The 15298-nt window shown below is 37.3% G+C and overlaps 1 protein-coding gene across 6 annotated transcripts in view; it reads right to left on the bottom strand.

The window, feature by feature from the left end:
* ZCWPW2 (zinc finger CW-type and PWWP domain containing 2) overlaps positions 1–15298 on the bottom strand; it is a 146584-nt gene that overhangs the window by 40502 nt on the left and 90784 nt on the right. For all 6 annotated transcript variants that reach the window (XM_072793090.1, XM_072793088.1, XM_072793092.1 and 3 more), the window contains one exon: positions 7685–7731. In XM_072793090.1, coding sequence (XP_072649191.1) covers positions 7685–7731 — 47 coding nt within the window. The remainder of the gene's footprint in view (positions 1–7684; positions 7732–15298) is intronic.

The raw sequence follows: 15298 nt of genomic DNA, 5'->3' as shown, positions 1-15298 counted from the left end.
TATGCTATGCAACAGGGTAAGATCTGGTAGATCCTTGACTTGAGAAGATGTCCACAATATATTATTGAATGAAAAAAGTGAGGTTTAATTCATTCCATTTATGTTAATAAAGCATATATATTTTATACATATAAATATATTTTGTTTATTCATAAACATTTATTTGCATATATAATACATAAGGTCATACATGCAAAAGTATATAAAACTATTAACAGTGTCTTTCTTTTAGAACTGAAATTATAGCTGGAAAAGAATTTATATGTTATTTTTTGTTTTCTCACAATGCTACTTCTCTAATTAAAAAAAAAGAACTTCTTAAATGTAGTAAAAACCATAAAACAACATGAAAAAGATTTGTGATATAATACAAAAATCAAAACACTAACAGCACATTACTCAATGAGTAAAACGATGCAAATAAACATACGTATATAGAAATAACTATAAACATGCAAAAAATAATCTAAAAATTTTAATTGAGGAGGTGAATTTTGGATGATTTAGGAAATTTTGTTCTTCAGGGGTGCTTGGGTCGCTCCATTGATTAAGCATCTCCCTTCAGCTCAGGTCATAATCCTAGGGTCCTTGGATCAAGCACCATATCGGGTTCCCTATTCAACGGGAACCTGCTTCTCCCTCTGCTCCTCTTCCCTGTTTGTGCTCTCTCTCTTGCTCTCTCTCAAATAAATAAAATATTTTTTAAAAGTTGTCCTCCAAATATAATGCTCTTATATTTACATTGAAAAAATTTTATTGGGATTAAAAGGTGGGACTTACTTTTAAAAAGAGATTTACATAGTCTCATCTAATAGAACTATGATGCTATTATAAGTCTAAACATTTTAAATATTCTTAAATCCTCCCTATTTCTTTCTAAGGAGAAATGAGAAAAGTACTAGGCATTTATTAAACAAGCACCTACTAAAATACAGCAAACTCTATGCTATTATTGCTTTTCATGCTATCTTTAATTATTATGGTTCCCAAATCAGAGCTTAATTCAATGAGGATCAAAGACATTAACTCACCTAAGGTCACACAACTAAGTAGAACTAGCCCTTGAAGGCAGATCTGGCTCATTCATAAGTTTCTATTTTTACACCACAATATGCTGTGTCCTGAATATTTGCTTTTATATTCAAACATCTTTCAGAATCTCTAACAGGTAACACTACCAGCAACTCCACCCATTTCCCAATACACTAGTATTTTAATTCTTTATTTCTAGGGCCAACTGACCCCGATATTTACTCTGGTTTGTATCAGTCCTTTGACATTCTGAAATTACGTACTGAGCTGTTATAAATATTTCATGGAATATTAAAGCAGGAAGGGACTTAGAGACAATCTAGATCTTTCTTTCTTTCTTTCTTTCTCTTTCTTTCTTTCTTTCTTTCTTTCTTTCTTTCTTTCTTTCTTTCTTTCTTCTTTCTTTCTCTTCTTCTTCTTCTTCTTCTTCTTCTTCTTCTTCTTCTTCTTCTTCTTCTTCTTCTTTCTTCTCATCTCTCCTCCTCCTCCTCCTCCTCCTCCTTCTTCTTTTTCTTTCAAATGGGACTCAGAGATCAGTGAGGCTTACTCTAATTCTCTTTCATTCAGACTGCTCCACTGGGCAGAGCGGCGGTCGGGTGCAAAGTTGTGCACATCTGTACTATTCACCTCTATCTTAACAGGTAGCCAAATGCAGCTGAAGAGTTAAAAGAAGGGGGTTATGAGAATGGCAGAACCATTTAGATAGAGCTCTCCTACTTGCCCCAGGAAGCACCATCCCCATAGGCACTTAGCAATGGCATTCAAGGTGGCAATATTCTTACATCCTGGTTCAAAGAGGCTACAGTAACTGCCAATGCAACTCAGCACAGGCCAACATAGAACTTATTCCTCAAGGTCCCTTCATGATTCAAGGGAGGCAGGTAACACTGTGGTTAGCTTTGATCTATCAAGCCCATTTGGGGAATTTATCCTATAAAAATAATAGCATCAGTACCTAAAGACATATGTACAAGGAGGTTTATGAAAGCACTGCATGTAGCAGTATCAAACCACAACTGCAACTTGAAAACTTGCACACGCTTATCAATGTACGGCTGGCTGACTAAAAGTGATATATCTGCTATGGTATGCTCTGCAGACAGTTAAAAACAGATCTGTGTCTGTCAGCCCAAGTAGTTAAATCTATAGAATAACATATAATCAGTGCTCATTGTTGTAAAAACAAGACAATCACAAAACATTTTACATGTACATATACACATTTGTTTACATAAATATAAATAAAGAAAATAAACTGTTAATATTTGCAACCCAGGATAAGGAGCTGTACAGCCAATTACCTCACTTTTTTTTTTTTATCATTTATCTTTGTATTGAATTTTTGGCAATGGTGAACATCCCTGGGGGTGGGTTCTTTGTAAGAACAGTTATGGTAATACCTATTTCCCACTGGTATTGTAAGGGTTACATTAGGCAATCTATCTTAGTATTTCTCAGCTCTATCAACCTAACCACTACCTTTTATAAGAAATACTTTGAAATAGACTATTCTCTATTCTTAAATGAAAATCTTAGGCCACTAATTGTAACCCAGTATCTAGATTGGTCTTGTTAGAAGTTGTATTCTCCTCCTTCCCTTTGCCACTGGTTGTGGCCATATTACTAAATTCTGCCAATGGGATATGAGAAAAGTGACACGTGCAGCTTCAAGTTCATGTTTTCTTGTTCAGCTAATTGTACTCCTTTTTCCACTTTACCTCTTTTCATGGCCCAGAATGTAGATGTGATAGATAGTGCAACCAATTATTGACCATATAGATTAGGACCACACCCTGGGGGTTGGCATAACAATGAAACAGAAAAAACTTGGGAGTCTAAATGATCCTGTGGGGCAAAGCCTCCTCCCACTCTGAATCACTTGCCCACCTTTGGTCAGGTATACAATAGAGAGATAGATAAACTTTTATCTTGTAGGACTCACTGTAATTTTGAGTCTCCTTGTTACAGCAATTGTAGCCTATAACATAATTAATATACCTGACTACATGAATAATTTCAAAATACCATAACTGTAATATAAAAGAAAAATAAAAGAAAAATGTATTTCCATATGTGTATGCTTGTGAACAACTACATTTAAAGACATAATTGGTAAGATAAATGCTAGTCATTCCTATCATGAATAAGTTTGGATAAAATCATTCTGTACAAGATCTATAGAAAAATGTACTGGCAGAAGTAGTGGTGGGAACAAAATGGTGGGAACATAGGAACAGAAACTGTTTTCTTTTTTTACTTATAACTTTATTGTAGACATACTTTATTCATTTGTTTTTTAAAAAAAAGATTCTATTCATTTATTTAAGAGAGAGAGAGAGAGCATGAGTGGGGGGGAAGGGACAAAGGGAGAGGGATAAACAGTCTCCCTTCTGAACAAGGAGCCTGACGTGGTGTTCTATCCCAGCACCCTGGCATCATGACCTGAGCTGAAGGCAGATGCTTAACCTATTGAGCAACCCAGTCACCCCATACTTCATTCATTCTTATATTATTCTTATTAAATTACACATCTGTCTTTTCTTCTAGAGGAAAGTACCTGCACTTTTTTATTTCTTTAAATTTTAGATAGTTAATATCCAGCAATACTGGTTTCAGGAGTTGAATTCAGTGATTCATCACTTACATACAACACCCATTGCTCACCATAACAAGTGCCCTCCTTAATACTCTTCACCCATCTAGCCCATCCCTCACCCACCTCCCTCCATCAACCCTCAGTTTGTCTTTATTGGTAAGAGTCTTTAATGGCTTGATTCTTTCTCTCCTTTTTTTCTTTTCCCCCTTCCTCTAAGTTCATTTGTTTTCTTTCTTAAATTCCACATATGAGTGAGAATTTTTCTTTCTCTGACTTATTTCACTTAGCATAATATACTCTAGATCCATCCACATCATTGCAAATGGCAAGATTTCATTCTTTTTGATGGCTGAGTAATATTCCATTGTATATATACATATACCACATCTGCTTTATTCATTCACCAATGGAATTTGGGCTCCTCCATAGTTTGGCTATTGTTGATAATGCTGCTATACACAACAGGGTGCATATATTCCTCTGAGTCTATATTTTTGTATCCTTTGGGTAAATACCTAATAGTGCAATTGCTAGATGGTATGGTAGTTCTATTTTTAACATTTTGAGGAACCTCTACACTTTTCTCCAGAGTGGCTCCAGCAGTTTGCATTGTCAACAACACAAGAAACAACAGCTATTGGCAAGGATGCAAAACTACTTCTAAATTAAGTAGTAATAGATCAGACATTTTATACAATGAAAGAAAATAAACTAATCTTAACTGAAATAGAGATAATATTCCAAAATAAATTCTAGCTTGTCCAACCAAGCATAGAAAATGAGAAGTATTATATTCTTCCAAATGATTTTGGCAAAGTAATTCCCAATGGGGAAAATAATCCTCTGTGTGCTATGACATGAGATGACCTAGTAACAAAATATCACAGAAATCCCACATTTCCAGGCCATATTCAGTCTCTAGTACTTAAAAATAACTTGGCCATAACTTTTGACACGTGAGGAAGAATGTCTTTTATTTTAAGATTTTATTTTTTTATTTAGAGAGGAAACAGAAAGAGATTGTGAGTGGGAAGAGGGGGCAGAGGGAAAGGGAAAATCTCAAGCAGACTCCATATTGAACATGGAGGCTGATGTGCTGCTCAACCTCACGACCTTGAGATCATGACCTGAGCTGAAATCAAGAGATGAATGCCCAACTAAGCCACCCAGGTGCCCCGATGAAGAGTATCTTGATAACAAATTAGAAAAAAAGCAATAATATCTTACATTACATCTTATGTAATAAAGAATTTTAAGGTAGACTTTGTAGACAGTATTAGAGTAAGACTGGAAGACAAAAGATTATCTAAAAATAATTTCAACATGTAATATTTGTAACAGACTTCTTAGCATTATTCTAAAGTGCTTACAAAATATATAAAGGGTACCAATACTATGAAATATTTCTAAATGTTTATTTTTTGAAATTCAAAGGGAACAATATATTTCATTATCTGTAAATTTAGTAATATTTTATTTTAAGACTGTAAAAGGCATCTCAAATTTCCTGTTTCAGATTTGTAAATGTTTTCCATGGTATCTCAGTAACTACACTTTTACTCTTTACAGCTAAATACGTAGTTACATTATGTTAAAATATGTTGAGTAGAAAATAAGTAAATGATTCAATAATCTTGAGAACAGTGTGTTTATTCCATTTCAGTTTCCTGCACTATAATAAGCCTTCTAAATTCCTTGTTTCTTTTTAACTCTGACATGTTATATTTCAGTATTTGTATTAAATCACTACACAATTACTATTGATCCTTAACACAGGTTTGAATTGCACAGGTCCACTTACACACAGATTTTTTTACAGTACATTATTGGGCATGTATATTCTCTTTGTTATGATTTTCACATTTTCTTTTCTCTAGCTTACTTTATTGTAGGAATCCAGTATATAATACATATAACATGCAAAATATGTGTTAACCAATTGTTTATACCTTTATTATGGCTTCCAATTGACAACAGGTTATTAGTCGTTAAGCTTTGGGGGAGCCAAATGTTACACATGGGTTTTTGACTGCAGCAGTCAGTGCCCCAACCCTGTGTTGTTCAGGGGTCCACTGTATATTTCTTGTTCATTGAGTCAAGTAGCACATTCAAAAGTCATGCCAAATGCTAGACAGTTTTTGTGATACAGTTCCATTCCATGCACTGCAAAATAGCTAGTTTCCTTAACTTTGCCCCCAAAAATGCCCTGTATTCCCACAAACTACTGCAGCCCAAGATACTTCTACAAATTCCTAACACACTTCAAGACACACAGGGCAGTGTCTCTCAAATTATGTGTTAAAAGACCAGTTTTGCCCCCAGTATGTCCAAGATCTGTATTTCTATACAATTAAAAATAAGTTACTATGAAAAAATTGAAAGAGAAAAGAAATACAAAATATATATTCTATATTTTATCATTACATTCAGCAGAAAAAAATAACTCTGTTGAACTACTACACAAGTTTCTAAATGATTATTGTCAGTTTTTGCTCTTATCTCATTGCAGACCAATAATAAATAGTCCACAGACTAGCTCTGGTCCATGGACCACACCTTAAATAGCACTGTCCTAGAGACAATAGTACCACTTTCATTGAGAATCACTGGTAAAAATAAAGCAATATATAGAAATGTTAGTTATTATTATATCTTTTTTGATTCTAAATATCCTTAAGCGGAGACTAAAATAAACAGTTCCATCCACGTTAACAATCCTGCACCGTCTTATATATTCTTGTCTTGATGGTCAGACATACACTCAAGTACTATTTCCTTTATTTTTAATTTTTAATTTTTATTTTTTTAAGATTTTATTTATTTATTCGAGAGAGAGGGGAGAGAGAGAGAGAGAGAGAGAGAGAGAGAGAGAGAGAGGCAGAGACACAGACAGAAGGAGAAGCAGGCTCCATGCAGGGAACCTGAAGTGGGACTTGATCCCGGGACTCCAAGATCACGCCCTGGGCCAAAGGCAGGCGCCAAACCGCTGAGCCACCCAGGGATCCCCTCCTTTCTTTTTTAAAAGGCAACCTTGTCTTTTATGATGTGGAATTCTTCTCTGCAAAGGCGCAACAATATTATTTAGCCAGTGAAAAGTCCAGATTACTTTTACAAGTCAAAAAGTGAAAGGGTAAAACATAATCTGATTTTAAAAGGACTCATAAAAATAAATAAATAGTAAAAAAATAAGAGGACTCATGATATATACATACTCAGAATACAGAAATGATGCTTACCTCATTACCTATTCATCTATAGGTTTGTGACCAACATTTTTTCTATTCTGTCAGGTTACATTCAATCTTCCCTGGGTCCACCTTACACCAACCCCACCATTCAACACAGGAAATACTATAGGGATAGGCTCTCTTTTCAATCACAATTCTTTTTCTTACAACACCAATATATCATTCATCTAAAAGAATTTAAGTATTGACTTTTTCTCTTTTTCAGTACCATCCTGTTAACAATACTGTCACTTGAGGAGAATGTCAAGGTTCATACTATCCCAATCATATTTTTGACAATAAATAAGAGTTAAACATCCCCCTGCATACAATATACAGAATGATGGTTAAATTTTAAAAATTCTTTTAAAATGCTATTGACTCCCAATCTTATTTAAAAGATTCTATGTTTAGATTAATATAAATGGCTGATATTGTTCTCAACTTCAAGGTAAAGTCCATGTTAAGCTGTGGATTTTAATTATTTAAATTTTCCATGAGATTGCACATTCCAATAACATGGCACACAAAAAATATTTTAGTATATGAGAGTACATATGTGAAATACAATTTAAGTAAAAGCAATTGCTAACCTGTGAACTTTAAATTTTTTATTGTTCTGATAATTCTGTAACACTGACATAATCATAAATATTAAATTTCTAGTGTCAACCTAAAAAAGGAAACATATACTCAACCAACATTTAGAAGAAAAAACTCATTATATATCATTTTGCTTTTAAATATTAATTCAATTTTATTTTAAAAATAGCTTTAATCAAATGGAATTTGAAGTCTACATATTTTATATAATGAAACATGATCTTACCCTTTTCCTGGCTACCACAGCAACTTTGCCATCTGCTTTGGATTTATCTGTAAGATAAAAAAGTATGGCTGTTTCAAAAAAAATGCCTATACTCCTGTTTAAATAAATGCAATGTTATACAATTAGAATTTTCTACTTTCTTATACTATGTGTTTTTAATGGTTCTTTTGATCAAAATGCTAACAAACTCAACTTCCTAGTGTTGAGTAGAACAGAATAATCCAAAACTAATAACATTAGGGATTCATATACTTATTTGACAAACTTCCTCCCTTAAATCTAATTGGTTGGACATTCTCAAGTTAGCATCTAGTTTATCCTATTCTAGGCTCTAGGCTTATGTGCTCTGAAGTATATAGGATTTGGAATGAAATCCTAGTGACCTCTACTTGGACATCTACTCCATGCAGATACAGGGTAAAGACTTTACAGAAAATATCTTATTTAAACTTCATGATAATCTTGTAAAGTATGTAGTCCATCCCCATTTCACAACTGAGAAAGTTGAGGCTAAGTACCATGCCTGAGGCCATGCAATCTCTAATCTTTATGTCTGCTGCCTCCATGTAGGAACCCTAAGCAATACTCAACAATAAAGAAGACTACAACCAGATAGAATATAGAAAATAATTTTAAGATATTATTTTGATATATGCAAAACTGTGTGAATTAGTAAAAATTATTGGTAATAATAATTAATTGGATTTTTTATGGGTTCAATGTAGAATTCCATCTAAATGAATTGTACATAGAGTTTCCGGGGGCAAGATGGCGGAAGAGTAGGGTCTCCAAATCACCTGTCTCCACCAAACTACCTAGAAAACCTTCAAATTTTCCTGAAAAATCTATGAATTCGGCCTGAGAATTAAAGAGAGACCAGCTGGAATGCTACAGTGAGAAGAGTTCGCGCTATCAAGGTAGGAAGACGGGGTAAAAGAAATAAAGAAACAAAAGGCCTCCAAGGGGGAGGGGCCCCGCGAGGAGACAGGCTGACACCGGGGCGAGTGTCCCCAGGACAGGAGAGCCCCGTCCTGGAGACGCAGGAGCTGCACCAACCTTCCCGGCGGAAAGGGGCTCGCAGGGAGTTGGAGCAGGACCCAGGAGGGCGGGGATGCTCTCGGGCTCCCTGGGACAGTAACAGAGCAACTGCGCGCCCAGGAGAGTGCGCCGAGCTCCCTAAGGGCTGCAGGGCGCACAGCGGGACCCGGAGCAGCTCGGACGGGATCCGGGGGCGGCTCCTCGGAGGGAGCTGTGCTGCCGGGAGCGCGAATCCAACAGCGCAGGCCCCGGAGCACAGGGCGCCGGACACAGCCCAGGATCCGGCCTACCCCCCGGGACAGGCAGAGGCCGGGAGGGCCCAGGACAGCGAGGACGCTCCTGCCCCGAGCTGAGCAGATCAGCGGCCCCACCCCGGAGCCTCCAGGCCCTGCAGATGGAGAGCTCAGTAGTTACTGTGGAAGCTGAATCCAGGTTTCCAGAGCTGCAGCAGCCACTGGGGTTGTTCCTCCATGGGCCTCACGGGGTAAACAACCCCCACTGAGCCCTGCACCAGGCAGGGGGCAGAGCAGCTCCCCCAAGTGCTAACACCTGAAAATCAGCACAACAGGCCCCTCCCCCAGAAGACCAGCTAGACAGACAAGTTCCAAGGGAAGTCAAGGGACTTAAAGTATACAGAATCAGAAGATACTCCCTCGTGGTTTTGTTGTTGTTGTTGTTGTTTTGTTTTGCTTAATGATTTGTTTCCTTCTCCCACCCCTTTTTTCCCCTTTCTTTCTTTTTTTTCTTTCTCTTTTTTCTTTTTTCTCTTTCTCTTTTCTTTCCTTCTTTCTCTCCTCTCTTTTTCTCCTTTTCCCAATACAACTCGCTTTTGGCCACTCTGCACTGAGCAAAATGACTAGAAGGAAAACCTCACCTCAAAAGAAAGAATCAGAAACTGTCCTCTCTCCCACAGAGTTACAAAATCTGGATTAGAATTCAATGTCAGAAAGCCAATGCAGAAGCACTATTATACAGCTACTGGTGGCTCTAGAAAAAAGCATAAAGGACTCAAGAGACTTCATGACTGCAGAATTTAGAGCTAATCAGGCAGAAATTAAAAATCAATTGAATGAGATGCAATCCAAACTAGAAGTTCTAACGACGAGGGTTAACGAGGTGGAAGAACGAGTGAGTGACATAGAAGACAAGTTGATGGCAAAGAGGGAAACTGAGGAAAAAAGAGACAAACAATTAAAAGACCATGAAGATAGATTAAGGGAAATAAACGACAGCCTGAGGAAGAAAAACCTACGTTCAATTGGTGTTCCCGAGGGCACCGAAAGGGACAGAGGGCCAGAATATGTATTTGAACAAATTCTAGCTAAAAACTTTCCTAATCTGGGAAGGGAAACAGGCATTCAGATCCAGGAAATCAATAAAAACCGTTCAACACCTCGACATTTAATAGTGAAGCTTGCAAATTCCAAAGATAAAGAGAAGATCCTTAAAGCAGCAAGAGACAAGAAATCCCTGACTTTTATGGGGAGGAGTATTAGGGTAACAGCAGACCTCTCCACAGAGACCTAGCAGGCCAGAAAGGGCTGGAAGGATATATTCAAGGTCCTAAATGAGAAGAACATGCAACCAAGAATACTTTATCCAGCAAGGCTCTCATTCAAAATGGAAGGAGAGATAAAGAGCTTCCAACACAGGCAGGAACTGAAAGAATATGTGACTTCCAAACCAGCTCTGCAAGAAATTATAAGGGGGATTCTTAAATTCCCCTTTAAGAAGAAGTTCAGTGGAACAATCCACAAAAACAAGGACTGAATAGATATCATGATGACACTAAACTCATATCTCTCAATAGTAACTCTGAATGTGAACGGGCTTAATGACCCCATCAAAAGGCACAGGGTTTCACTGGATAAAAAAGCAGGACCCATCTATCTGCTGTCTACAAGAGACTCATTTTAGACAGAAGGACACCTACAGCCTGAAATAAAAGGTTGGAGAACCATTTACCATTCAAATGGTCCTCAAAAGAAAGCAGGGGTAGCCATCCATATATCGAATAAACTAAAATTTACCCCGAAGACTGTAGTGAGAGATGAAGAGGGACACTATATCATACTTAAAGGATCTATCCAACAAGAGGACTTAACAATCCTCTATATGCCCTGAATGTGGAAGCTGCCAAATATATAAATCAATTAATAACCAAAGTGAAGAAATACTTAGATAATAATACATTTATACTTGGTGACTTCAATCTAGCTCTTTCTATACTCGATAGGTCTTCTAAGCACAACATCTCCAAAGAAACGAGAGCTTTAAATGATACACTGGACCAGATGGATTTCACAGATATCTACAGAACTTTACATCCAAACTCAACTGAATACACATTCTTCTCAAATGCACATGGAACTTTCTCCAGAATAGACCACATACTGGGTCACAAATCGGGTCTGAACCGATACCAAAAGATTGGAATCGTCCCCTGCATATTCTCAGACCATAATGCCTTGAAATTAGAACTAAATCACAACAAGAAGTTTGGAAGGACCTCAAACACGTGGAGGTTAAGGACCATCCTGCTAAAAGATGAAAGGGTCAACCAGGAAATTAAGGAAGAATTAAAAAGATTCATGGAAACTAATGAGAATGAAGATACAACTGTTCAAAATCTTCGGGATGCAGCAAAAGCAGTCCTAAGGGGGAAATACATCGCAATACAAGCATCCATTCAAAAACTGGAAAGAACTCAAATACAAAAGCTAACCTTACACATAAAGGAGCTAGAGAAGGGATCCCTGGGTGGCGCAGCGGTTTGGCGCCTGCCTTTGGCCCAGGGCGCGATCCTGGAGACCCGGGATCGAATCCCACATCGGGCTCCCTGCATGGAGCCTGCTTCTCCCTCTGCCTGTGTCTCTGCCTCTCTCTCTCTCTCTGTGAGACTATCATAAATAAATAAAAATTAAAAAAAATTAAAAAAAAAAAAGGAGCTAGAGAAAAAACAGCAGATTGACCCCACGCCCAGCAGAAGAAGAGAATTAATTAAAATTCGAGCAGAACTCAATGAAATTGAGACCAGAAGAACTGTGGAATAGATCAACAGAACCAGGAGTTGGTTCTTTGAAAGAATTAATAAGACAGATGAACCATTAGCCAGCCTTATTAAAAAGAAGAGAGAGGAGACTCAAATTAATAAAATCATGAATGAGAAAGGAGAGATCACTACCAACACCAAGGAAATACAAACGATTTTAAAAACATATTATGAACAGCTATACGCCAATAAATTAGGCAATCTAGAAGAAATGGACGCATTCCTGGAAAGCCACAAACTACCAAAACTGGAACAGGAAGAAATAGGAAACCTGAACAGGCCAATAACCAGGGAGGAAATTGAAGCAGTCATCAAAAACCTCCCAAGACACAAGAGTCCAGGGCCAGATGGCTTCCCAGGGGAATTCTATCAATAGTTTAAAGAAGAAACCATACCCATTCTCCTAAAGCTGTTTGGAAAGATAGAAAGAGATGGAGTACTTCCAAATTCGTTCTATGAGGCCAGCATCACCTTAATTCCAAAACCAGACAAAGACCCCACCAAAAAGGAGAATTACAGACCAATATCCCTGATGAACATGGATGCAAAAATTCTCAACAAGATACTGGCCAATAGGATCCAACAGTACATTAAGAAAATTATTCACCATGACCAAGTAGGATTTATCCCTGGGACACAAGGCTGGTTCAACACCTGTAAAACAATCAATGTGATTCATCATATCAGCAAGAGAAAAACCAAGAACCATATGATCCTCTCATTAGATGCAGAGAAAGCATTTGACAAAATACAGCATCCATTTCTGATCAAAACTCTTCAGAGTGTAGGGATAGAGGGAACTTTCCTCGACATCTTAAAAGCCATCTACGAAAAGCCCACAGCAAATGTCATTCTCAATGGGGAAGCACTAGGAGCCTTTCCCCTAGGATCAGGGACAAGACAGGGATGTCCACTCTCACCACTGCTGTTCAACATAGTACTGGAAGTCCTAGCCTCAGCAATCAGACAACAAAAAGACATTAAAGGCATTCAAATTGGCAAAGAAGTCAAACTCTCCCTCTTCGCCGATGACATGATACTCTACATAGAAAACCCAAAAGTCTCCACCCTAAGATTGCTAGAACTCATACAGCAATTTGGTAGTGTGGCAGGATACAAAATCAATGCCCAGAAATCAGTGCCATTTCTATACACTAACAATGAGACTGAAGAAAGTGAAATTAAGGAGTCAATCCCATTTACAATTGCACCCAAAAGCATAAGATACCTAGGAATAAACCTAACCAAAGAGGTAAAGGATCTATACCCTCAAAACTATAGAACACTTCTGAAAGAAATTGAGGAAGACACAAAGGGATGGAAAAATATTCCATGCTCATGGATTGGCAGAATTAATATTGTGAAAATATCAATGTTACCCAGGGCAATATACACGTTTAATGCAATCCCTATCAAAATACCATGGACTTTCTTCAGAGAGTTAGAACAAATTATTTTAAGATTTGTGTGGAATCAGAAAATACCCCGAATAGCCAGGGGAATTTTAAAACAGAAAACCATATCTGGGGGCATCACAATGCCAGATTTCAGGTTGTACTACAAAGCTGTGGTCATCAAGACAGTGTGGTACTGGCACAAAAACAGACACATAGATCAATGGAACAGAACAGAGAACCCAGAAGTGGACCCTGAACTTTATGGTCAACTAATATTCGATAAAGGAGGAAAGACTATCCATTGGAAGAAAAACAGTCTCTTCAATAAATGGTGCTGGGAAAATTGGACATCCACATGCAGAATGAAACTAGACCACTCTCTTTCACCATACACAAAGATAAACTCAAAATAGATGAAAGATCTAAATGTGAGACAAGATTCCATCAAAATCCTAGAGGAGAACACAGGCAACACCCTTTTTGAACTTGGCCACCGTAACTTCTTGCAAGATACATCCACGAAGGCAAAAGAAACAAAAGCAAAAATGAACTATTGGGACTTCATCAAGATAAGAAGCTTTTGCACAGCAAAGGATACAGTCAACAAGACTAAAAGACAACCTACAGAATGGGAGAAGATATTTGCAAATGACGTATCAGATAAAGGGCTAGTTTCCAAAATCTATAAAGAACTTCTTAAACTCAACACCAAAGAAACAAACAATCCAATCATGAAATGGGCAAAAGACATGAAGAGAAATCTCACAGAGGAAGACATAGACATGGCCAACATGCACGTGAGAAAATGCTCTGCATCACTTGCCATCAGGGAAATACAAATCAAAACCACAATGAGATACCACCTCACACCAGTGAGAATGGGGAAAATTAACAAGGCAGGAAACCACAAATGTTGGAGAGGATGTGGAGAAAAGGGAACCCTCTTACACTGTTGGTGGGAATGTGAACTGGTGCAGCCAATCTGGAAAACTGTGTGGAGGTTCCTCAAAGAGTTAAAAATAGACCTGCCCTACAACCCAGCAATTGCACTGTTGGGGATTTACCCCAAAGATACAGATGCAATGAAACCCCGGGACGCCCGCACCCCGATGTTTCTAGCAGCAATGTCCACCATAGCCAAACTGTGGAAGGAGCCTCGGTGTCCACCGAAAGATGAATGAATAAAGAAGATGTGGTTTATGTATACAATGGAATATTACTCAGCTATTAGAAATGACAAATACCCACCATTTGCTTCAACGTGGATGGAACTGGAGGGTATTATGCTGAGTGAAGTAAGTCAATCGGAGAAGGACAAACATTATATGTTCTCATTCATTTGGGGAATATAAATAATAGTGTCAGGGAATATAAGGGAAGGGAGAAGAAATGTGTGGGAAATATCAGAAAGGGAGACAGAACGTAAAGACTGCTAACTCTGGGAAACGAACTAGGGGTGGTAGAAGGGGAGGAGGCAGGTGGTGGGAGTGAATGGGTGATGGGCACTGGGGGTTATTCTGTATGTTGGTAAATTGAACACCAATAAAAAACAAATGAAAAATAAAGGGCTAGTTTCCAAGATCTATAAAGAACTTATTCAACTCAACACCAAAGAAACAAACAATCCAATCATGAAATGGGTAATATGGACAATTCTTATTTAAAACACTAAAAGATGAATAAATCCATCAGATTCTCAAGTATAGCCAGGAATATTATAAGAACACAAAGAAATTGGAATGGTTAAAGATTTTCAAGGGAGGGAGTATGGTCGAATGTTTCAAAATGCTGCCAATATATTAAATAAAGTGAGGATGGATTTTGACTACTGAAAAAAAAAATAAATGAATTGTACATAAATTATACTCATACATATGCTTTGTTAACTTTAATATTATGGTAATGAAAAATAAATAGAGCTATGGACATTAATATTAAGGTTTTAGGGTTACATTTAACGTTAAAGAAAAATATACAGAAATTTAATTTATCAATATAGGACTATAATTCACAATGAACATGTAAGATAAACAAAAAGAATAAATATCCATGAATATAAGAGTAAATAAATGCTTGCTATCTAAAAGCAGATTTGCAGTAAGAAACTAATTACTGGCATAAAACACA

The sequence above is a fragment of the Canis lupus genome, chromosome 22 (genome assembly GCF_048164855.1).
Source record: "Canis lupus baileyi chromosome 22, mCanLup2.hap1, whole genome shotgun sequence".
Classification (NCBI taxonomy): Eukaryota; Metazoa; Chordata; class Mammalia; order Carnivora; family Canidae; genus Canis; species Canis lupus.
This window is presented reverse-complemented; position numbering and strand designations above follow the sequence as displayed.